This window comes from Bactrocera dorsalis, chromosome 3 (genome assembly GCF_023373825.1).
Source record: "Bactrocera dorsalis isolate Fly_Bdor chromosome 3, ASM2337382v1, whole genome shotgun sequence".
Taxonomy (NCBI): domain Eukaryota; kingdom Metazoa; phylum Arthropoda; class Insecta; order Diptera; family Tephritidae; genus Bactrocera; species Bactrocera dorsalis.
Window position 1 is genome coordinate 25,777,586 of NC_064305.1, and position 25,260 is coordinate 25,802,845.

The 25,260-nt window shown below is 37.7% G+C and overlaps 3 protein-coding genes across 8 annotated transcripts in view; 2 read left to right on the plus strand and 1 right to left on the minus strand.

The window, feature by feature from the left end:
- The first annotated feature begins 2,490 nt into the window (after positions 1 to 2,490).
- Positions 2,491 to 5,902, plus strand: LOC105222305 (golgin subfamily A member 2). 2 transcript variants are annotated; one of them, XM_011199558.4, is made up of 5 exons: positions 2,491 to 2,686; positions 2,834 to 3,715; positions 3,778 to 4,014; positions 4,069 to 4,608; positions 4,657 to 5,902. In XM_011199558.4, exons 1-5 carry the CDS (start codon positions 2,627 to 2,629, stop codon positions 5,614 to 5,616), a joined length of 2,679 nt encoding a protein of 892 aa, XP_011197860.2. In that variant the 5' UTR covers positions 2,491 to 2,626; the 3' UTR covers positions 5,617 to 5,902. The 2 variants fall into 2 exon arrangements, with proteins under 2 accessions (XP_011197860.2, XP_049308529.1); XM_049452572.1 differs by having other exon boundaries at positions 4,069 to 5,902.
- A 190-nt stretch (positions 5,903 to 6,092) lies between these two features.
- On the minus strand, positions 6,093 to 9,467 carry LOC105222304 (uncharacterized). Of its 2 annotated transcripts, XM_019989012.3 has the most exons (6): positions 8,500 to 9,467; positions 8,250 to 8,438; positions 8,129 to 8,182; positions 6,977 to 8,066; positions 6,821 to 6,860; positions 6,093 to 6,748 (listed from the first exon to the last, which is right to left on the minus strand). In XM_019989012.3, exons 1-4 carry the CDS (start codon positions 9,269 to 9,271, stop codon positions 7,798 to 7,800), a joined length of 1,284 nt encoding a protein of 427 aa, XP_019844571.2. In that variant the 5' UTR covers positions 9,272 to 9,467; the 3' UTR covers positions 6,093 to 6,748; positions 6,821 to 6,860; positions 6,977 to 7,797. The 2 variants fall into 2 exon arrangements, with proteins under 2 accessions (XP_019844571.2, XP_011197859.2); XM_011199557.4 differs by having other exon boundaries at positions 6,821 to 8,066.
- A 1,011-nt stretch (positions 9,468 to 10,478) lies between these two features.
- The window catches only part of LOC105222303 (WAS/WASL-interacting protein family member 2), a 50,279-nt gene continuing 35,497 nt past the window's right edge, over positions 10,479 to 25,260 (plus strand). For 2 of the 4 annotated variants that reach the window (XM_029548688.2, XM_049452575.1), the window contains exon 1: positions 10,479 to 11,132. The gene's annotated coding sequence lies outside the window, so the exon portion shown is untranslated. The remainder of the gene's footprint in view (positions 11,133 to 25,260) is intronic. The other 2 variants (XM_049452577.1, XM_029548691.2) reach the window with 2 other exon arrangements.

The window sequence follows — 25,260 nt, forward strand, 5'->3', positions numbered from 1 at the left end:
ATACCAGATCGAACTGCAAAATAGGGGTCAGAAGATGAACGAGTCATTGCAAGAGTTCGCAACTGAAATCGAACGACTGGCTCATTTGGCAAATGCAGATGCACCTGTGGAATACATTGAGAGGGTAAAAATTCAATGTTTCATAAATGGAATTCGTGATGTGGACACCAAACGCGCCACATATGCATTGCCAAAAAGAACGTTTGCTGAAACGGTTTCGCACGCCCTCACACAGGAAACAGCTTCCCTACTAAGTAAACCAGCACCCAAAGTACAAAGGGTTGAAATGGAACAACCGGCGCTGATGGAGGAAATATTGAAGACTCTGAAGACAATTGCTGCACAGCGAGTAAATACAACAGGCAGATGTTTCAACTGTGGAAAAGCGGGTCACTTTGCCCGAAATTGCAAGATAAAAGTAAACCCATCAAAATGGAAACAACCAACAGAACACCGAAAGAGGATTCACCATAAAAATGCGGATGCATTATCACATCGCCCTTGTCCACTGGAATTTAAACATTGCTCCAAATCAGAAGGAAAAGAAGGTATAATCGACGTGCGATCACTGAATATAGAACCTGAAGATGATTGGACTCCTCACCGCATCAGAATTAATCAGCTGGAGGACCCTGATCTTGCAAAACTGATAATAGCCAAAGAAAATGGGGTACGACCACCAAAGGAACAAATAAGTAACGAGAGTCCAACTGCAAAAGCATATTGGGCCCAATGGAACAGCATAAACCTCGTTAATGGATACCTTCATCGTACCTGGGAAAGCGAAGATGGCAAACATTCTCGTCTGCTGATCATAGTACCGAAGTCCATGATCCCAAAAGTATTGAAAGAATATCACAATGGACCTAGTGGAGGGCACCTTGGAATAACAACTATAGAGAAGATTAAACAACGGTTCTACTGGATCGGTTGTCGAGATTCCATAGCAGAATGGATAAGTAATTGCGTAGAGTGCATGGCAGCTAAAGGTCCTAAAGCCAAAAGTCGCGGTAGGCTACAACAGTACAACGTGGGATCACCATTTGAACGAGTCGCAATGGATATTGCAGGTCCGTTTCCAACCAGTACGGCCGGAAACAAATATCTACTGGTTGTCATGGACTATTTCAGTAAATGGCCAGAAGTATATGCCTTACCAAACCAGGAAGCGAAGACAGTAGCCGAAGCGTTTGTAGAAAATTGGATAACAAGGTTCGGAGTGCCCGTCGAATTACACTCAGATCAAGGCAGGAATTTCGAATCTTCCATTTTCCAAGAAGTCTGTACATTATTGGGCATCCACAAGACACGGACAACAGCGTTACACCCACAATCAGATGGGATGGTAGAGAGATTCAACCGAACGCTCGAAGAACATCTGCGGAAAATCGTTGGTAAAGACCAACGGAATTGGGACAAGTGCATCCAGATGTTCCTGCTGGCGTATCGTTCAGCGAAGCACGAGACAACTGGTTACACGCCAGCAAAGATTATTTTCGGATCTGATCTGCGACTCCCTGCTGATCTTAAGTTTGGTACGAATCCTACAGCTGTAAGAAATGATGGAGATCATTGTTCTGCCTTAAAGGAAGAAATGAATGAATTGCATCTAATGGTAAGACAGCATACGCATCTGATGAGCAATAAGATGAAGGACCGGTTCGATCAAGCGGCAAATTCAAAAGGTTTTGAAGAAGGTGATCTGGTCCTGTTGTACAATCCACTTCGAAAGAAAGGCTTGTCCCCGAAATTGCAGACAGCCTGGGAAGGACCCTATATGGTGATGAAACGACTTAATGACGTGGTATACCGCATACAAAGAAATGGGAAAGCACGATGTAAAATGAAAGTAGTACATTTGGAGAGGCTCGCCCCATTTGGTTCAAGAGGATTTGTGCCTAATCGGGACGATTAGGCTTTAGTGGAGGGCAGTGTTACAAAAAGTAGTATTAAGTTGTATTTGTATTACTATATGCATCCCTGATTATGAACAATAGCTGTAGGTATATGGAATAGCATTTGTCTTGTTGTAGACATCTGGCGCCACACTGTCTGCTCGTCTAGTTAAACAATTGCTGAGTCTGGCGCCGCGACTGTCTGCTTGCGTCTGGCGCCGTATAGCCGTATGTTCTGGTAATTTCCAGACGCGATATTCTAGAAGGACACGTCGGCATCAGCGAGAAGTGCGTGGCTATATAAGCCGTGGCAGCGCCAACGTAATCAATCAGTGCTAAGAGTAAACTGCTATAGTGTAGACGAGTTGTGAAATAAAGAGTTGTTGAATTAAATTAAACAGTGTTGATTTTATTTGTCAATCCAGAGATACGAACCTAACAAAGTAAACTAGCAAGAGTAAATTCGTAACAATATAATTTGCTGAAAGTTCACAATAGGCACTCAGTGTAAATTTGTTTAACAGACTCAAAAATTTGTTGGAGTAATGAAACATACCTATCTAGATGTTAACCAAATCACTGTGAATTAGTTTTTCGTTGACTATTTTGAGGTGTCAAAGTGTCAGTCCAGTATTTATTTTTCCAATTGGATTTTTGAGAACTCGGAAATTTAGCAAGATTTTATAGATTTAGCGTAAATATTTTGGAAGAAAGAGTCCCAACAGTACGGTATGCCAGGAGAAGAAGCAAACGAGAGTAAGGCACAAAAATTGGCTGCCGCAAGGAAAAAGGTAAAAACATAAATGACACGTCACACCGACAAGTCGCTCAGTGTTATTTCGCTGTTCATACTTATAAGTGTGTATTTGTGCTGTGTTGTGGGGAACTTGGGTGTTGTTTTTATTGATCTGTGTAACAAAAAGAAAAATTATTTGCAGTTGAGGGAATATCAGAAACGTGGCGCTGCGGAAAATGCAAATTCTGCACCTACAGAATCGCATAGCAATAGTATCGCTGGTGGCAGCAGTATTTCGAGTAACATATCTGAAGCATCCGATTATGATATATCTAACAATGGACATGAGACAACAAGCACTAATATGCAAATATCAGCCAACAATAACATTGCGACGGATATTTCAGCATCAGCAGAGATAGCAGTAAATACATCAGAAGTTATTGAAACTCCTGATTTTTCTTTGTCTGCGCCAGCACCTTCCACTGCCGCTAGTTATTTCCAAACAACTACGCAAGACATTCCAGCATTAACGCAGGATAGTTTTGCGGCGCCAACAGTTGCATCGCCTGCGATAAGAGAATATACAACAGATCAAATGCAACTTCAAAATATTAATGCAATTCAAGTGCTTATAACTGAAAAGGCTGCGTTAACAACCGAATTGAATAAATGTCGCTCTTTATGTAGAGGGCGGGAATTGGAAACCGAAGAACTACGTACACAGTTAGAATCGACGACACAACGTCAAGAAGAACTACTACAACACTATCAAGTTCAGCAACAAAGCTTAGAGCATTTGCGTAACAAAAATGCTGAGCTGCAACATAAATTGACCCAGGCGACTGCAAAGCAAGAAGATCAAGCTGGCCATCTGGATGAGTTAAAACGACTGCTAGATGTAATGCAGCAACGGGCCACAGAGGTAGAACACCAGTTCAAAGAAAAATCTAATGAGCTAGAAATGGCACAACTGCGCATACGACAACTGTCAGATGAGGCAAATGTGAATCAGCCCGATAATCGTGTAGAAACACTTACACAAACACAATTCATGTACGAACAGCAGATCAGAGACTTACAGGTGAGTTAGGGCCTTTGTAAAAAATTATGAGCATTATAAAAATATAAACATTATTACTAAAGGCTATGGTGCAGCAGCTGACATACGATAAGGAGCAAGCAAGCAATCAATATCAGAGTTATGTAAAACATTTAAATTCGGAATTAAGCAATTTGACCGAAAAGAATTCTGAATTACTGGATGAATACACAAAGCAGCAAGAGCGTGAACGTCAACTGGTCGATCATATAGGCGCACTTGAAAAAGACATACAAAGGAATATAAGCCGACAAGATCAGTTGAGGAAAGAGAAGGAACAGGTATAATTGTTGTGTACTAATTTATATACAATGGTACTAACAAGCTTTAATTAGGAATCTCTAACGCGCAGTGAAGCGCCAGTCCAAGAAGTTGAAAAACTAAAAGAACAAATTGGCGATTACGAAATGGAACGTCATGAATTTCAACTGAAAATTAAATCTCAAGAAGATCGTCTTGAAATACTCAGCAGCGAACTACAAGAGAAGCAAACCAGATTGGATCAATTGGAGGAACATGTGAGAAATTATGCTTCCGAACAGCCCGACCAAGTCAAATTATTAGCCACAATGGAATCGGACAAAATCGCAGCTTCCCGCGCGCTTGCACAAAACATCGAACTGAAAAAACAACTAGATGAGTTGCAGCTGCGCTTCGTACAGTTGACAAATGATAAAGCGGATTTAATGAATAAATTGGATGCTGAAGAGCATGCCAATCGTGAAATGCGCGCGAACTACAATGAAATGGAAGAACGTCTACACAATATTGATGAGCGTTTCAAATATAAGGACGAAGAAATGATACGACTCTCACATGAGAATATGGAACTAACTAACAAAGCGGCAGCGTTGCAATGGAAACTGCAACGACAGGTAAAAAAAAAAATTCAGTGTTTCTGTGCTAATTTATGCTATTTTCAGGGAAAGAAGTTAGATGGACACAATCATTCGTACGAGCCCAACGATGAATTGCACGAACATCAACACAACGGCTGTGACGACGAACATGAACATACCCATGGAGATGATCGTAACGAATACGAACATGATCATCACAAGCACGAGCATGATCACCACGAACACGAGCCTGATTATCACGAACATGAGCATCATTATCACGAACATGAGCATAATCAACACGGTCACGAGCATGATCATCACGAACACAATCATGGTCATGACGAGCATAGTAGCGACCACGAACATAATCTCAATAATGAGAATAAGAATTCGCAGCACCATCACCAACATGTGAAGCAATTATCCACAAGCAGCAGTAACACTAGCACACCATACCTACCGACCGAGGAAGCTGTCGAGCGTTTAGAGCAACGCTTCACACGCCTCATGTCACAGGTGGCCGATTTAACTGATGAAAAACAACGGTTGGAACATTTAGTACTACAACTGCAAGGCGAAACTGAGACTATTGGCGAATATATAACGCTGTATCAAACACAAAGACGCATGCTAAAACAACGCGAGTACGAAAAAGCTGCACAAATGCAGCTCCTGCAACGTGAACGTGAGCAATTGCGCGACCGAATCGCCATACTTAATAATCTAGTGAATAGTCTACGCGCAGATATGCCGCAAAGCATACCGAACCTACAAGAAAATTTCCACACAAGTGTCATAGCAAATGACGATAATATTAATGATACCAACACGCCTTTGATTGTAGAAGCTAGTGAAGCGCTTGAAGAGCAACACGATCAACCAGATTCACAATTGCCTGCGAATGAGTCACGCCAAATATTAACAAAAATTCAAAATATAATTTCTGAAATAAATGAGAACACACAGCACATTCCTGATGTGGCAACGGCGCAAACAGTCGATCATATAAATTGTTGTCTTGGCAAAATCGAAGTTGTTTAGAGCCTACAAAATGTCTATGTGCATAGATGGAATGTGTGTGTCTGTGGTTATGTTCGTCATTGCAGTCATGCACAGCGCAATGGGGTTTCAAATGTGTTTGTTTGTATGTAAGCTACCTATATTGTTATGTATGTTTGTCAACTTATTGGACTTTTGTGTAACGCCAATATTTTCGATAATTATGGAATTACGATTCTTGTCACTTTATTGACCTTATTTACAGTGTTTCAAAAAATATAATACAATAATATTTAAATAAAATTTGTAATTTTTGTGCCGTAATGAAGCTGTCATGCATTGTGTTTATGTACATCCGTTCTTACGAGTACATACATAAATATTGTGGGTCAAAACAGGCGCGGATCCACTCCGTAGTTCCACATTTGTAGTTGTTGTTATCGCTAGTTTGTAATATCTAAATATTGAGAGTATTTAATGTTGGGCATTTTCTTCTAGTTATTTACAAAAAAAAACGGTTCAAAACAAAATGAAATTTTTATTAAACAATTTTCAAACTTAATTAAAATCGTCGCACCGAAAAAATAAATAAAACGTACATATTTCCAATATTTGATAAATTAAATACTATATTGTAAGCTATTCATCTCTTACATTGCATTTGATTATCAGAATTGGCTTATGTATTTCAAGAAAAATATTTACATATATTGCATGTATAGGAAAATTACGCCCTTGACCGGTGAAAGTCTCTAACAAGATTTGTGCTTCTATGCCTGCAGCTGTTGTTATCATTTTCAGTACTTGGGCCATTGGTACAGCTTGAACATAAATTTTCATAACTGCTATTATATACTAATTCTGGCACATTAATGTTAGCATCGATATCACGCACTGATGCCATAAAATTGTGTGCTACCAACGAGAGCGCACGATCACGAAATGCGCGTTCGCTTTCAACACGTATACGATGCTGTTCCAATAATTCTGCACGTATTAAACCCAATTCTTCTCGATATGCAGCAATGGCTTGTTTTAATACTCTGTTGTCATCGACTAACTTCTTATTGAGTTGCTTGTAGTCGCCCATTGTTGTAAATCCAACAAACAAAGTTATTAAGAAAATGCTCCAAAAAGAATCCAAGTTCACTTATTTTATATTTAACCACCGAGCCTTGAAGTTGTATAGAAATTAAACTGCTTAGATCATAGAAATAAAAATATGGATTTCAAACGTTATACTTACAAATCCTGCCGAGAATTACAATAGCTGCTAGTTTTCCTATCTTCAGAATCAAACAAAAAATTTTTGGAACAAAGTATAAACAGACACAAGATCATATAAACTCATGTGATGGAATAGAAATAAATGTTAAAAGCTTAATTTGATATAACTTCTTACTTCAGTATTAAATTTCCTAAATCGTGGATTATGAAATTTAAATATTATTACAAATTAAAACTTTTTCTACTTAAACTTTTAATCGCATTCGTATAATGTATAAAACTTATAACAAAGTAATGGCAGTATAACTGGCAATAAATTCGATAATATACTACTCTCATTTGTGCCGATAATAGGAATAAGAAACAACAATTTCGCACAATAGTACCACTACAACGGTTCCTTTTCTTAACTCCGTTATACATAAATTCAGTGTATTCTTTATTTAGCAACTGGTGCTTTTAAACCACGATCAATACTAGCAAACGACTTATTTCGTCGCTTGTTATTTTTATAATGTCAAACTAATTGAAAAAGTTCATTTTTAGAAACTCAACGTTTTTATTATTTTTCTGTAGAGTACATAAACTTAATTGAAACATGCCTTGTACATATGCTCTTGTACATATTTTCAACCAACGCCTTTTTACGTCTAGAAATAATGCTAGTCTGCCTCAACAAATATACGGTGCTGGTTTATTGATTGTGCACGCTTAAAAATAACTGTATTTTATGTAGCAATGATAAAAAGCTAAAGAAAAGAATCAGTTTACTTTGTTTTATGCTTGATGGAGCTCTGTACTCCTACAGAAATGCTCAATTATTAGAATAAAGAATGTAATTTTAGGCTTTATTATTACAAATTTTCCCCAGAATTTCAATTGCAGCTAACACAAATTACTTGAAAAATAAATACTAAACAGTATCATGAGTGTAACTAATGACTATGACAATATTTTAAAAGAATCTTGCCTAACTCTTTAATAACTAAATAATATTTAACGCTTCTTCGTAGATCCTTTCCTTTTGCCACTGTCGCTCCGTAGTTTTACTCTTAAACTAGGTTCCGCTAAAGTTGTTGGCGCACATCTACGTGATGGCCGCACGCATAGGCTTGTTGTCTGTGATGACACACTGCATGAGCCATCGCATTCGGTTTCATCAGTCGTTGCTTCTGCCATTGCTGCTTTCATCCCATGACATGGCGTACTGCAGGATGCTTCCAAGAAATTACCCATAGAAAATTGGCTTATACCCAAACTTAGCTCTGTTAACATAAACATTATTATTATACTTGTACAATCTCTAAAAATAATAAAATATACGTACCATCATTTCTTATTTTTTCGACTGAAATCTCATATTCTGGCATAAGTGTGTGCTCTAAAATGTCGCAAATTAATGTTATAATTACTTGTTCATACAATCATATATCATGCATTGGACTCACCTTCAGTGTTAAAGTGTGCCACTGCCGGTTGTGGTTCATGCATCCGTTTAACTTTCACTACAACATGACGTTTAAAATTTTCTTTAATAATTTCTTTCCACTTATCATTATTATCTGTTATTTTGCTGTCCGAAACGTGTAACGATTGGTTCATTGCCTGAATCAAATCATCCTCTACTTCCATGCCATCTAAAATAATTTTTTTTTTATAAAATCTGATGCATTTGCTTGTAACAGTTTTGATACATACCAACTTCCACATTACGTGGAACTTCTATAGAATTTTCCTTGTCACTGCGTCGATTACGCTCTTTTTCACGTTTTGTGACATAATATCCTTTGTTTTCGATTTGCTCCATATGAATATTGGCTACATCTCTGACTGGTTGCCTATTCCGTTTATAAACTACTGTACACTTTTTACCGTCATCATTTTCTTCACATTCTTCTTCACTGGCTTCCTTTATACAATGCAAATCTGCATTTTCGTAGCTCTCTTCTCGTTCTACATCAATAACATTATCTTCAGTTATTGAGTTTTCCAAATCCATATCACTACCAGATTCAGATTCTTCTAATTTACTGGTTTCAGTTTGCTCAATAATAGCATGACTTTCGTATGGTCGTCGTGTTGGCGACAACTGTATACTATTTTGGCGGGTCACTGCACTAGAACGACGAAATTCTCTGACAAGATGTGTGCTTCTTCGTCTGGAACTGGCGCTATCACTTTTAGCACTAACACCATTGGTGTAATTTGAGTTTTGTCCACAACTGTTACAACCCAGAAATTCTTGTACGTTTACGTTGGCATCGATATCACGCATTAATGCCATAAAATTATGTGCTACTAATGAGAGTACGCGATCACGATATTCGCGCTCGCCCTCAACGCGTATGCGATGCTGCTCCATTAACTCCGCACGCGTTAAAATCAATTCATTTTGATATGTTGCAATAGTTTGTTTTAATTCTCTATTAGCGTCGACTAACTCCTTATTGAGTAGCTTGTAGTCACCCATTGAAATAAATCCAACAAGCAAATTTATTAGAAAAGTTTTCCAAACAACTAAGGATCCAAGTTCACTGACTTTATATATAACCCCGAGCTCTGAAGCTACATAGAAAATAGAAACATATAATTATTTCTGATATAAATTATGCCTAAAACTCCAATTGCAACTATTTTTCCTCTCTTAAATTTCAAATAACAATTTGAAACAAGACAAAAACAAAATGAAGACAGGCACAGAGTTGCATTGACCCGAGTGCTTGAATTGAAATAAAAGTTAAAACAATTCAATCATTGTTTAAAATACCTTTTTTATTACTTTTATGAAATCTTATTATTATTACAAATTAAAACTTTTTCTCTTAAACTGCTAGTCACATTGGTTTAATGGATAAAACTTATAACTAAGTAATGGCAGTATAACAGGCAATAATTCGGACAATGCTACACTAGTTTGTGCCCACAACAGGCATAAGAAACAACACTTTCGTACCATAATAGCACATTTCTATACCCCGTTATGTATAAATTCATTGTCCTTTTTAAGCAACTATTTTCTTTAAGTCACGATTAACAGTACAATCGGATTACTGAGGTTGTCGCCGCTTATTGTTTTTGTAATGTACTTTTGCAAACTTATTAAGCAAATGTTCGAAATATGTAATGACCCAAATGAGAGCAGCCCAAATATACATGGTTAAATCCATTAATGATCAATGTTATTGATAATTTGCCTCTATAATTGAATAAAGTTATCTAAGATCATATTAAGAAACTCAAATAAAATCTTTATTAAGTACTTACATGTATAAAAAAAACTTAATTCAAACCCCTTTTAGAAATTTTCATACAACCATTCAAAACAGAATTAAGATGAACACAGGGTTGTAATATATTAAAATGCTTGAATACAAATATATTCAAACATTTCAAGCTTATATGAACGTATCCCGCTAAACAAAGCATATTCCCGATACTTTATAAATTTTATAGTTATATATTATTAAACCATATTAATAGTATAAGGTATTCATATTTTACGTTAGATATTATTAAGAAAATTTACATATACAATCATAGATATGCCACCCAAACTTTCAATAAATAAACATTTAAAAATAACTAAACGGCATCTACATTTATTTCTTCTTCTACATTTAGTTTACTTTATCTCCAATTTGACAGCCTATTTTGACGCAATTCATTGTGAATGGTTATTCTTGCAAATTTTCGTTCCATGTCTGTCCATTATTTCCACAACGGGAAGTTTGTTATCCGTAAAACAAGTTAAGTTTTTTTTAGTAAAGTATTGGAGGAATCTAACATATAATTCATACTGTCGATAAAAAACTTTTTATAACAAAAACCAGTGTAAGCTAAAAGTAAAATTGTTTAGCAAGAAAAGCAACACAGCTGTGTGATAAAAAGAGTGTTCATTGAAAATTGTGCAAAAACGAAAATAGTTGAATCGTCAGTAAGGAAAAAAAGAAATACACGACATAATAAAAATGGGCGAACGCGTTTAGTATTTCAATAATTAACATATTTTGCATCATAGCATAAGCATATTTAGAAGTCCTATTTACCAATTGTTTTATGTGGTATTGTAAAAGTAGTAAGATAAAACGAAGTTCTTAAAAACTAAACAATGATGACGTTTTGTCTCCACGAATAAACAAGGCAGACAAGTCATATGCAGATTTTTTTGTGTGCTAGTTGTTCAGTGTGATTTTTAAAGTGTTTGCTAACAGTTTTTATAATCGCACTGTAGGTCGTACAAAGTGTAAAACTTCGCCTAAAATATTTATAGCATTCTTGAATATAACGCACATATTAAACACGATATACTTACACATAAAACCTTCGTTCAGGTGAGTTTATCTCTTAACTACCCTGCAAATGCAGTGATTTTCTATTAGTAATTTTTACTTAATGAACAAACGCTTGAAATTAACTTTAGTATTTTTGTTCACACAATTACTTCCTTATGGCTAATCCTATTAGCGGTAGCTCATTGACATCTATAGAAGCGTAACCCAGAAAGAGTACATTGTCGCCACGACCCAACACAACGCATAGCAGGTCAAAATATGCAAAAGTTAGAGGGTGGTTTGCAGGAGGTGGGTTGTTTACATACAATTACGAATACACAACATGCTTTACAAAAAAGAAAAATACACCAATGCAGCGCATGCCGCTCTTATTCAGCCTGCTTACATATTATTGCGTGTAACTCCGTTTGTGGGTAGTATAATATATTGGGGATGTTTGGTCTATCCTTTCCAGCCTAGAGAAATACCTTAACTGCGTGCTTATATACTTTATATATATTCTCGTAGCGACAATAGCATTCTTGTTTGGAAATTCCATGTTGAGTTCTTGCTTTTTCATGCTCCAAGTGCATATTACGCTTGGCTTGGTGTTAAAAGCTTGCATTTTTTTCTTTCTACTTATTATAATGTAGTAAGTGAGTTCAATGTCGGAGAAAGAAGTTGAAAACAAAGGTAATTACAGCTTGATCGAAATGTACTTACATATAGATGCTGTTTTATATAGTGCATTTGATTAGTCATTCGCAAGGTTTCAATAGTTTTTTGAACGCAACACCCGCTTATAAGTTTGTTGATAACGAATAAATTTCAATTATAAAATTTTTGCTATATTTGATATAATGCCTGTATGACTGCTTTGTGATATCTTATCCGCGCAACGTAAAATTATCTATGTATATATTGCCTTCTTTACTTTTGTTTGTGATAAGATACCCTTTAGAATTTGTATGACCCTTTATATTGTACATATTTAGTTTTAAGTAAGTAGGCACAAATACAGAGCGTCCTTCCTACCTACAACTCCTCAACTCATTTCTTTAGACAATTTCGAACTTTATAATAATTATTTAAATAAAATATGCTAAACAAAAATGTATTATGAATAATAGTGGTTCTTCGTTGCCATATCAATATTCATATATATAAATATATAGAAATGGTTAGAAATGTACATATGAATGTGTAACATACATATATTCTACATATGCTTGCACATCTTTTAAAGCATATGCTACATATACATATATGTAAGTACATACATACATACATATGTAAATGCAAATGCCAGTTTATACTGAAATTTATATGCATTAATATGCCTATTTATGATCACATCAGTTCATCTCATTTTGGTTTGAGTTCTGTGTGTTCTGTATGGCAATTGACATATCCCTTGCTGCGCTCATACATATTTTACATGTTTAACATGTAAATATAAATAACACAGGAAACTCAACCCCCACATTGAATAAGTTGTGGTTTGAAGCCAACGGGCGGGGGGCTCGATCGTTCGTATGATCGTGCTGTTTTTTGTTTGCAGCTCGACTTATATTAAGTATTTACTCAGATTACTAGACATTAGAATTTTATTTAAGAAAGCGTAACAGCGGTTGCAAAATGTATGTACTTTTTTTTACGATTTATTTAAAATGTGGTTAATAATTAATACTACGCATGAAGGTTGTATATTATTTATTAGATAACATAATTTGCTATTGAAAATGCTACATTAATTTCTGAAATATGGATAGTAAAGGCATTTTTCATATTGCTTATAATTCAAAAAGAAATAATAGTCCCACATAATTTTGTAAGTTCCATGAAGCTTATCATAACAAGCTACTTAACTTCGCTTGTTTTGTTTGTTTATTTATTAATTTACTTTTAAGGAGTAATTTTTCGATACGCCGGACGGTTATTTTATAGAGTATATCACGTTTTCCATGAACTTTATAATTGGCAAAAGGAAATAGAGATTCTTTAGACTAGTTGTTTTTTTTGCATCTCCATTGCACGACTCGTTTTCTCCCCAAGAAGTTGCTCATATGTATGGCGAATAGCGGATCACTACACCAACGCCAAAATTATGGTTGAGATCGACGACAATTGCTGAAACTGAGCGAATAAAATTAAGGGGGAAACTTTAGTATACGATCCCACGATTTCAGGGTTAAAAGTGGTATGGTTGTATAGAGCTGATGCTCCAGATTAAGAAAATAGGGGAAACTTTAGTATACGATCCCACGATTTCAGGGTTAAAAGTGGTATGGTTGGATAGAGCTGATGCTCCAGATTAAGAAAATATATAATTGTTGCCGCCGCAAACTTATAGTTTCCGAGATATTTGCATTTAAAGTTGAAAATTTTGCAAATTTTATCTTGCAATTTCTCGATTGCTAGTAATTATTTAATTCATATTATGCCTTTTTTATGCACTTATACTTCATTACATTGTTTCTACATATTTATTTTTTAGTAATTATTTAGTTATTTGCTTAAAATAAGCATTTTATATTTTACACAATTTTCATTCCATGCACAATAACAAAAGTATTCCGTGTTTACAGATATTAAGTGTTGCCATAATTACACATATATCAAACGAATAAGAATGGATATAAAAACTCAAACGCAGAAACAAATACTATCTGAAATAAATTTTCCATTGTAATAAGAAAAGTTTTAAGGCTTTATTGGCGGCCTTCGGCCGCGCTTCAAAAAAAATGACCCTGGCCGATCCAACACCGGGGTGTATCAGGTTATTTTTTAAATTAAAACTCCTTTCCGCGTTGGCGGCCTTTGGCCGCGCTTCAAAAAAATAACCCTGGCCGATCCAACACCGGGGTGTATCAGGTTTCTTTTAAGTAAAACTCCTTTTCGCGTTGGCGGCCTTCGGCCGCGCTTCAAAAAAATAACCCTGGCCGATCCAACACCGGGGTGTATCAGGTTTCTTTTAAGTAAAACTCCTTTTCGCGTTGGCGGCCTTCGGCCGCGCTTCAAAAAAATAACCCTGGCCGATCCAACACCGGGGTGTATCAAGTTTTTTTTAAGTAAAACTCCTTTTCGCGTTGGCGGCCTTCGGCCGCGCTTCAAAAAAATAACCCTGGCCGATCCAACACCGGGGTGTATCAGGTTTCTTTTAAGTAAAACTCCTTTTCGCGTTGGCGGCCTTCGGCCGCGCTTCAACAAAATAACACTGGCCGATCCAACACCGGGGTGTATCAAGTTTCTTTTAAGTAAAACTCCTTTTCGCGTTGGCGGCCTTTGGCCGCGCTTCAAAAAAATAACCCTGGCCGATCCAACACCGGGGTGTATCAAGTTTCTTTTAAGTAAAACTCCTTTTCGCGTTGGCGGCCTTCGGCCGCGCTTCAACAAAATAACACTGGCCGATCCAACACCGGGGTGTATCAAGTTTCTTTTAAGTAAAACTCCTTTTCGCGTTGGCGGCCTTTGGCCGCGCTTCAAAAAAATAACCCTGGCCGATCCAACACCGGGGTGTATCAGGTTTTTTTTAAGTAAAACTCCTTTTCGCGTTGGCGGTCTTCGGCCGCGCTTCAAAAAAAAATAACCCTGGCCGATCCAACACCGGGATGTATCAAAAATCTTGATATATCAAGAAAAAGGGCAATGATTTATGTATTTGGGGTATAGTCCTATTTTTTATTCATTTTTATTCGTTTGATAAATGTGTAATTATGGCAACACTTATTATCTGTCAATACGGAATACTTTTGTTATTGTGCATGAAATGAAAATTGTGTAAAATATAAAATGCTTATTTTAAGCAAATAACTAAATAATTACTGGAAAAAAAATATGCAGAAACAATGTAGTGAAGTGTAAGTGCATAAAAAGTGCATAATATGAATTAAATAATCACTAGCAATCGAGAAATTGCAAGATAAAATTTGCAAAATTTTCAACTTTAAATGCAAATATCTCGAAAACTATAAGTTTGCGGCGGCAACAATTATATATTTTCTTAATCTGGAGCATCAGCTCTATCCAACCATACCACTTTTAACCCTGAAATCGTGGGATCGTATACTAAAGCCGACCCAGAAAATATATAATTGTTGCCGCCGCAAACTTATAGTTTCCGAGATATTTGCATTTAAAGTTGAAAATTTTGCAAATTTTATCTTGCAATTTCTCGATTGCTAGTAATTATTTAATTCATATTATGCCTTTTTTATGCACTTATACTTCATTGCATTGTTTCTACATATTTATTTTTTAGTAATTATTTAGTTATTTGCTTAAAATAAGCATTTTATATTTTACACAATTTTCATTCCATGCACAATAACAAAAGTATTCCGTGTTTACAGATATTAAGTGTTGCCATAATTACACATATATCAAACGAATAAGAATGGATATAAAAACTCAAACGCAGAAACAAATACTATCTGAAATAAATTTTCCATTGTAATAAGAAAAGTTTTAAGGCTTTATTGGCGGCCTTCGGCCGCGCTTCAAAAAAAATGACCCTGGCCGATCCAACACCGGGGTGTATCAGGTTATTTTTTAAGTAAAACTCCTTTTCGCGTTGGCGGCCTTTGGCCGCGCTTCAAAAAAATAACCCTGGCCGATCCAACACCGGGGTGTATCAGGTTTCTTTTAATTAAAACTCCTTTTCGCGTTGGCGGCCTTCGGCCGCGCTTCAAAAAAATAACCCTGGCCGATCCAACACCGGGGTGTATCAAGTTTCTTTTAAGTAAAACTCCTTTTCGCGTTGGCGGCCTTCGGCCGCGCTTCAAAAAAATAACCCTGGCCGATCCAACACCGGGGTGTATCAAGTTTCTTTTAAGTAAAACTCCTTTTCGCGTTGGCGGCCTTCGGCCGCGCTTCAAAAAAATAACCCTGGCCGATCCAACACCGGGGTGTATCAAGTTTCTTTTAAGTAAAACTCCTTTTCGCGTTGGCGGCCTTCGGCCGCGCTTCAAAAAAATAACCCTGGCCGATCCAACACCGGGGTGTATCATGTTTCTTTTAAGTAAAACTCCTTTTCGCGTTGGCGGCCTTTGGCCGCGCTTCAAAAAAATAACCCTGGCCGATCCAACACCGGGGTGTATCAAGTTTCTTTTAAGTAAAACTCCTTTTCGCGTTGGCGGCCTTCGGCCGCGCTTCAACAAAATAACACTGGCCGATCCAACACCGGGGTGTATCAAGTTTCTTTTAAGTAAAACTCCTTTTCGCGTTGGCGGCCTTTGGCCGCGCTTCAAAAAAATAACCCTGGCCGATCCAACACCGGGGTGTATCAGGTTTTTTTTAAGTAAAACTCCTTTTCGCGTTGGCGGTCTTCGGCCGCGCTTCAAAAAAAAATAACCCTGGCCGATCCAACACCGGGATGTATCAAAAATCTTGATATATCAAGAAAAAGGGCAATGATTTATGTATTTGGGGTATAGTCCTATTTTTTATTCATTTTTATTCGTTTGATAAATGTGTAATTATGGCAACACTTATTATCTGTCAATACGGAATACTTTTGTTATTGTGCATGAAATGAAAATTGTGTAAAATATAAAATGCTTATTTTAAGCAAATAACTAAATAATTACTGGAAAAAAAATATGCAGAAACAATGTAGTGAAGTGTAAGTGCATAAAAAGTGCATAATATGAATTAAATAATCACTAGCAATCGAGAAATTGCAAGATAAAATTTGCAAAATTTTCAACTTTAAATGCAAATATCTCGAAAACTATAAGTTTGCGGCGGCAACAATTATATATTTTCTTAATCTGGAGCATCAGCTCTATCCAACCATACCACTTTTAACCCTGAAATCGTGGGATCGTATACTAAAGCCGACCCAAATTAAGTTCTTATTTGTAAAGGGTATTATATGTAGCTTCAGGGCAACCAAAATTAATGTTTCTTGTTTATTTTTATTTGTAATTTTATAATGTGTGCACTTTAAACACAATAAAATGGGTTAGATCAGTTTAAGTGTGGATTGATGCACCGCAGTATTACTCACTATTAATAAATTAGTGTGATGTGAAGTAAGGACACAAACAATCACACATATTTGTCGCAGCCACAAATGTCATGGCTATACACCACAGTTTGACATTGGAGATTGACAACAGCTGACTAATAGGCATTAGCGCTTGCCATTTAACTGTTTTAAGAAAAATTACATAAAAGTGTTATAAAATTAAAGTGGAGCGAACACATAATTTGTTCACTTAAATGGCATGTTATATCAATTGATGTTCAGATAAATTTAAAGAATGAATAAATCAGCGTGCAATAATTAGTGGTTAACACTTAGATTAACACTTGCCGAAAAAATACCCCTTGGCCGGATAAAATCAGGGTCAATTCCGGTGCGTAGAACCGGCTGTCGTGGAATCGTAGATAATTATGGGTTGCTAAATGCTGCTTTTGGAAACTGTATTCCTCCACGAATTTTCTGTACATATACACATACATAGCAATTGCCCGCCTGAAAAACAACAAAGCGGCAGGGACCGATGGATTGCCGGCCGAGCTATTCAAACACGGCGGCGAAGAACTGATAAGGAGCATGCATCAGCTTCTTTGTAAAATATGGTCGGATGAAAGCATGCCCAACGATTGGAATTTAAGTGTGCTATGCCCAATCCATAAAAAAGGAGACCCCACAATCTGCGCCAACTACCGTGGGATAAGCCTCCTCAACATCGCGTACAAGGTTCTATCGAGCGTATTGTGTGAAAGATTAAAGCCCACCGTCAACAAACTGATTGGACCTTATCAGTGTGGCTTCAGACCTGGTAAATCAACAACCGACCAGATATTCACCATGCGCCAAATCTTGGAAAAGACCCGTGAAAGGAGACTCGCCACTCACCACTTATTCGTCGATTTCAAAGCTGCTTTCGACAGCACGAAAAGGAGCTGCCTTTATGTCGCGATGTCTGAATTTGGTATCCCCGCAAAACTAATACGGCTGTGTAAACTGACGTTGAGCAACCCGAAAAGCTCCGTCAGGATCGGGAAGGACCTCTCCGAGCCGTTCGATACCAAACGAGGTTTCAGACAAGGCGACTCCCTATCGTGCGACTTTTTCAATCTGCTCCTGGAGAAAATTATTCGAGCTGCAGAACTGAATCGAGCAGGTACAATCTTTTATAAGAGTGTACAGCTGCTGGCGTATGCCGATGATATTGATACCATCGGTCTCAACACCCGCGCCGTTAGTTCTGCTTTCCCCAGACTGAACAAGGAAGCAACGCAAATGGGTCTGGCAGTGAACGAGGGCAAGACGAAATATCTCCTGTCATCAAACAAACAGTCGTCGCACTCGCGACTTGGCTCCCACGTTACTGTTGACAGTCATAACTTTGAAGTTGTAGATAATTTCGTCTATTTAGGAACCAGCATTAACACCACCAACAATGTCAGCCTGGAAATCCAACGCAGGATTACTCTTGCCAACAGTTGCTACTTCGGACTTAGTAGGCAATTGAAAAGTAAAGTCATCTCTCGACGAACAAAAGCCAAACTCTATAAGTCGCTCATAATTCCCGTCCTGCTATATGGTGCAGAGGCTTGGACGATGACAACAACCGATGAGTCGACGTTGCGAGTTTTCGAGAGAAAAGTTCTGCGAAAGATTTATGGTCCTTTGCGCGTTGGCCACGGCGAATATCGCATTCGATGGAACGATGAGCTGTACGAGATATACGACGACATTGACATAGTTCAGCGAATTAAAAGACTAGGTCATGTTGTCAGGATGAATGAAAACACTCCAGCTCTGAAAGTATTCGACGCAGTACCCGCCGCGGGAAGCAGAAGAAGAGGAAGACCTCCACTCCGTTGGAAGGACCAAGTGGAGAAGGACCTAGCTTCGCTTGGAATATCCAATTGGCGCCACGTAGCGAAGAGAAGAAACGACTGGCGCGCTGTTGTTGACTCGGCTATAATCGCGTAAGCGGTGTCTACGCCAGTAAAGAAGAAGAAGAAGATACACATACATACATATGTATGTATACACTTTATGTAAATATGTGTGCAACTTGCGAGTGTTTTTAAAATAGCGAGTTTATTTAAGCTTATTCAACTAACAAAAATTGCATTATTTTCTGCATCTTCACCACATAGTCGCACTCTTGTGCTAATATGGTGTATCAATTCGAATTTGCAATAAAATACAATCGTAGCAACTAAAAGAAATATGTACATGTCGTGTACACACATAAATACATTCGAATGAACCAATTGATTGTAATAGAAAGCTTTAACGCTGATCGGTTGCCAACTTGCAAATATTTTTATACTCTTGCAACCAGTTGCTACAGAGTATTATAGTTTTGTTCACAAACCTAACGAGATAGATAAAGGGTTACATATATAAAAATGAATCGGGTGGCGAGTAAAGTTGGAATCCGGGTGACTGTCTGCCTGTCCGTCCGTCCGTGCAAGCTGTAACTTGAGTAAAAATTGAGATAAGTATCTTAATGAAACTTGGTACACCGGTTTCTTAGTACAATAAAAAGTTCGAGTTCGTAGATCGGCGTAATAGGATCACTGCCACGCTCACAAATCGCCATTAACCGAAAAATTATAAGTGACGTAACTAAGCACTAAATTAACATATAAAACTGTTTTTCGCACAGGGGATAGCAGTAGCAAGGGGCAAACAATTTTTCACATTCCTATGTCACGTTGTAAAACTGAGCCAAACGGGACAACGCTTACTTCCCATATAGCACAATTTTAAATTCTGCTTCACTTGTTCACTTTACAGTACACAAATCAAGAAGCAATTAATATAGCGGGATACAACTTTGCACGAATAATGATTTTAGTGTGTGCCACATTATGCCCAAAAATTGTTTAAATCCAACAAAAACTGCTCAAGCCCCTAGGTACCGAATATTTGAACCCTGTACCTATAGCCAACTTTTGATCGTAAATGTCGGTGTACGAGGTGTGTTCAAAAAGTATCGCGAATTTTGAATTTTCGCGGGTTACGTACATACATATATTCGAATTTCGATTTTTTTGTGGCGTTATGTTGGTACACATGTCTCTCACTTATACCGACAAGCTCGGCCATTTTGAATGTTCATTTAATTGTTGACAGCTGCTTTGCTTGCACGTGTTTTGGATCGTCTTCGATTTTTACCTATCAAAAAAATTGCACCACGATAACGCCCCTGCTCACACAATGATGCCGCAGCCACCGAGTGATTGACTACTCAAGTCATAGTTTAACTATATATGTACATAAATACATATAGGTTTGTATGCATGTCTAACGTCTAACTGTATGATATTATTTCTTAATTTGCTAAGGGAAAGATCAATATATAATCCTTTCTCTCACACACGAGACAATAGTGATTTTATTGTTATATTTCTATTATCGTCGTGTGGCGTGAATGTCATATGTATACGAAAATTTATATATGTACATATACATACTTACATTTATTGGGTTAAGTAAGCGGCTGTAGCTGGTTTTATAATTAGTTAAACGCTGCAAGTGTGCAGAAACGTGCGTTGATAGTCGGCCTATGTTTACCTACTTATATAAATGTTTGTAAATGTTTATATTAAGTTAATGCTGGTACACACACTCTCACATGTGCACTAAAATGAACAGAATTTTAAAGAAAAATAAAAATATCGAGAAGGAATTGAAGAATTGACTTATGGCAGGGCACACTCTTCTGTTGGAAAACTGCGGAGGTGTATCCATATGTATAAGGATGAGTCTCCCTAAAACTGTACGAGATGATTTTCAGGCAAGTTCTGGTATGCTACAGAATCTAGCTTGCTCGTTATCTGCGCTATTGGACCAACACCATGCTTTGTAAAACAACCCCACGCCATAACGCTTTCCCCGCCGTACGTAACCGTCTTCCTTGTATACTTTGGGTCCAATTCTTTATTTGGAGGCGTCGCACATATTTAATTCTCACGATAATATCTGAGAGCTTTTTAAATTTTTTCCGGGAAATTCTAAGGCAACGGATAATTTCACTAATATTTTTCCAATCCTACAACGTCCCATTTTAAATATTTCACACTGCTGTCTATTAAACATTTTACTTACAGCTAATCTCGCAAAAAATCACAACCTTAAACGCAACCGATTTACTAAAAACTTTTCTGATGTCACTTTTTTGTATTAAAAACTTTTATGAAATAAAGGCTTACTTCTTTGAAACTCATTATAACGGCAAAATAACACCGTATTAATATGCAAAAAAAGAATTTCCTAAAATACCGTTATCTTCGAGTTTCAAGCCACCGGTGTACGGTGTCATTTATGTAAATAGATTAACCTGACCACCATTTAAAATCGTAGTCAAATTTGAGTTTGCGTCGTAAAGACAGGTTTTGAAAAATATGATTTAATATAAATTATGAAGTGAATAATGAAAAAATAAATATACCGGTGAAACAAGTAGAGGTACTTTTTTTCAATGGCCTTTTTTTGCCAGATCACGGGTGTGTCGTGTGAAGCTGTCATGTTAGTTTTGTTTCGCATTTTGTCATGGAAAGATTTACACCTGAACAATCGTATTCGAAACACCATAACCCATCTTGAAACCCAGCATTCATTCTTGGATAATATTCGAACGAATAGACCACGACCAGCACGCATTTGAAAGAGATATTCTTCAAAAAGTAAATGCTAAAGAATGTTCTTTAGAATGATAATAAACATTCCTCATTAAATTTGAAGTTTCTATGTTTTTCTTTAAAAAAGTAGGGAACCTCGAAATGGATTACGCTTTATAAGTACTAGTATAATTAATACATAGTGACGAAAACAAATGTGCACAAATACAAAAGAACTAGTATTATGTGAGGAAATTTCAGAAGTTCTATAGATTGGGTAGAGTTTTAGGGAGAGCAATGTAATAACTGACGGATACAAATCAATTTCTTGTACGGAAAACTTTTTCTTGCCACAATCTTCGAACAAATTGTTCAGATCAGATCATTATATATGTATGTAGCTGTAATACATTCTGACTAACCGAAATCAATACAAATATCGTTTTATATTATTTTATGCCCTAAATGCATCTGCGAAAAGTAGTATAGCTTCGCGCATAATTTAGAAATTAAAGTTTGCTTTTACATACATACATAAGTACATATACAGACATTTCAGATTACTCACCGTAAACCGATATTGCTTATAATGCACATTTTTTCTTAATGGGAAATCGAATTAATAATTCCTTAAATAATGTAGTGAACTTTCGTTTTTGTTACACTATCTTTTGTTGTTGTCGTTTTACTGATTTTATATGCAGTTGATTTAGAAAATCTCAATGTCATTTAAGCTGCGCAATCGTTTTGACTCATAAATCTGTAAATTAATGCAATAAATGCATTTTTCATTTAAGGAAATGCAAACAAATTTCGTTGGTTTATGAAAATCTTTGTAGTTAAAACTTTTAATATTTATAAAATAATATATGAAATTTTCTCTACTCTCTCTAAAGTTAACATATTTTTAAAATTTTGTGTATATCCCTTTTTTTATATTCAAATCAACATACCACATTTTCGTTTGATAAGATAAGTTTATTTAATAGGAAATCGAGATGGTATTCAAAAAAGCACCGCAACACTCGTTGAGTGATTCACCCTAGACCTTTATCATTTGACTTTTATTTGTTGGCTTCTGTTTAGCAACTTCATTATGTGCTATAAGTGGTCAATAGGGTTTCCCTGCCAATCCAAGCGTTGAATCCTTAGATCGTTAAAAGTATTGGCCAACGCAAAATAATGAAAACCGAGCTGAATAGTATCATATACACCAATATTCTATCGATATTTTATACAAAATTTGTTTCCAATTAAAACTTAGCCATTTTGCACGATGACATTACGAAGAGTTATCCTGGAAGATTAGGCGATCCGTATAAGAACAATACTTTTCAATTGCGAGTAGGTAAATTGTTAACCACTGCTCCATATTTTTCTTCTTAATTGGCGTAGACACCGCTTATGCGATTATAGCCGAGTCAACAACAGCGCGCCAGTCGTTTCTTCTTTTCGCTACGTGGCGCCAATTGGATATTCCAAGCGAGGCCAGGTCCTTCTCCACTTGGTCCTTCCAACGGAGTGGAGGTCTTCCTCTTCCTCTGCTTCCCGCGGCGGGTACTGCGTCGAATACTTTCAGAGCTGGAGTGTTTTCGTCCATTCGGACAACGTGACCTAGCCAGCGTAGCCGCTGTTTTTTAATTCGCTGGACTATGTCAATGTCGTCGTATATCTCGTACAGCTCATCGTTCCATCGAATGCGATATTCGCCGTGGCCAACGCGCAAAGGACCATAAATCTTTCGCAGAACTTTTCTCTCGAAAACTCGCAACGTCGACTCATCTGTTGTTGACATCGTCCAGGCCTCTGCACCATATAGCAGGACGGGAATTATGAGTGACTTATAGAGTTTGTTTTTTGTTTGTCGAGAGAGGACTTTGCTTCTCAATTGCCTACTTAGTCCGAAGTAGCACCTGTTGGCAAGAGTTATCCTGCGTTGGATTTCCAGGCTGACATTGTTGGTGGTGTTTACGCTGGTTCCAAGATAGACGAAATTATCTACAACTTCAAAGTTATGACTGTCAACAGTGACGTGAGTGCCAAGTCGCGAGTGCGACGACTGTTTGTTTGATGACAGGAGATATTTCGTCTTGCCCTCGTTCACTGCCAGACCCATTTCTTTTGCTTCCTTGTCCAGTCTGGAGAAAGCAGAACTAACGGCGCGGGTGTTGAGGCCGATGATATCAATATCATCGGCATACGCCAGCAGTTGTACACTCTTATAGAAGATGGTACCTTCTCTGTTGAGTTCTGCAGCCCGAACTATTTTCTCCAGAAGCAGGTTGAAAAAGTCGCACGATAGGGAATCACCTTGTCTGAAACCTCGTTTGGTATCGAACGGCTCGGAGAGGTCCTTCCCGATCCTGACGGAGCTTTTCGTGTTGCTCAACGTCAGTTTACACAGCCGTATTAGTTTTGCGGGGATACCAAATTCAGACATCGCGGCATAAAGGCAGCTCCTTTTCGTGCTGTCGAAAGCAGCTTTGAAATCGACAAATAGGTGATGAGTGTCGATTCTCCTTTCACGGGTCTTTTCCAAGATTTGGCGCATGGTGAATATCTGGTCGGTTGTTGATTTACCAGGTCTGAAGCCACACTGATAAGGTCCAATCAGTTTGTTGACGGTGGGCTTTAATCTTTCACACAATACGCTCGACAGAACCTTATATGCGATATTGAGGAGGCTTATCCCACGGTAGTTGGTGCAGATTGTGGGGTCTCCTTTTTTATGGATTGGGCATAGCACACTTAAATTCCAATCGTTTGGCATGCTTTCGTCCGACCATATTTTACAAAGAAGTTGATGCATGCTCCTTATCAGTTCTTCGCCGCCGTGTTTGAATAGCTCGGCCGGCAATCCATCGGCCCCTGCCGCTTTGTTGTTTTTCAGGCGGGCAATTGCTATTCGAACTTCTTCATGGCCGGGTAATGGAACGTCTGCTCCATCGTCATCGATTGGGGAATCGGGTTCGCCTTCTCCCGGTGTTGTGCTATCACTGCCATTCAGCAGGTTGGAGAAGTGTTCCCTCCATAATTTAAGTATGCTCTGGGCATCGGTAACTAGATCACCTTGGGGGGTTCTACAGGAGTATGCTCCGGTCTTGAAACCTTCTGTAAGCCGCCGTATCTTTTCGTAGAATTTTCGAGCATTACCCCTGTCGGCCAGCTTATCCAGCTGTTCGTACTCACGCATTTCGGCCTCTTTCTTCTTCTGTCTGCAAATGCGTCTCGCTTCCCTCTTCAACTCTCGGTATCTATCCCATCCCGCACGTGTTGTGGTCGATCGTAACGTTGCGAGGTAGGCAGCCTGTTTCCTCTCCGCTGCGACACGGCACTCCTCGTCGTACCAGCTGTTCTTTTGCACTTTCCGAAAACCAATGGTTTCGGTTGCAGCTGTACGTAAGGAGTTTGAAATGCCGTCCCACAGTTCCCTTATACCGAGTTGTTGACGAGTGCTCTCAGAGAGCAGGAGTGCAAGCCGAGTAGAGAATCGTTCGGCTGTCTGTTGTGATTGCAGCTTCTCGACGTCGAACCTTCCTTGTGTTTGTTGGCGTGCGTTTTTTGCTGCACAGAGGCGGGTGCGAATTTTGGC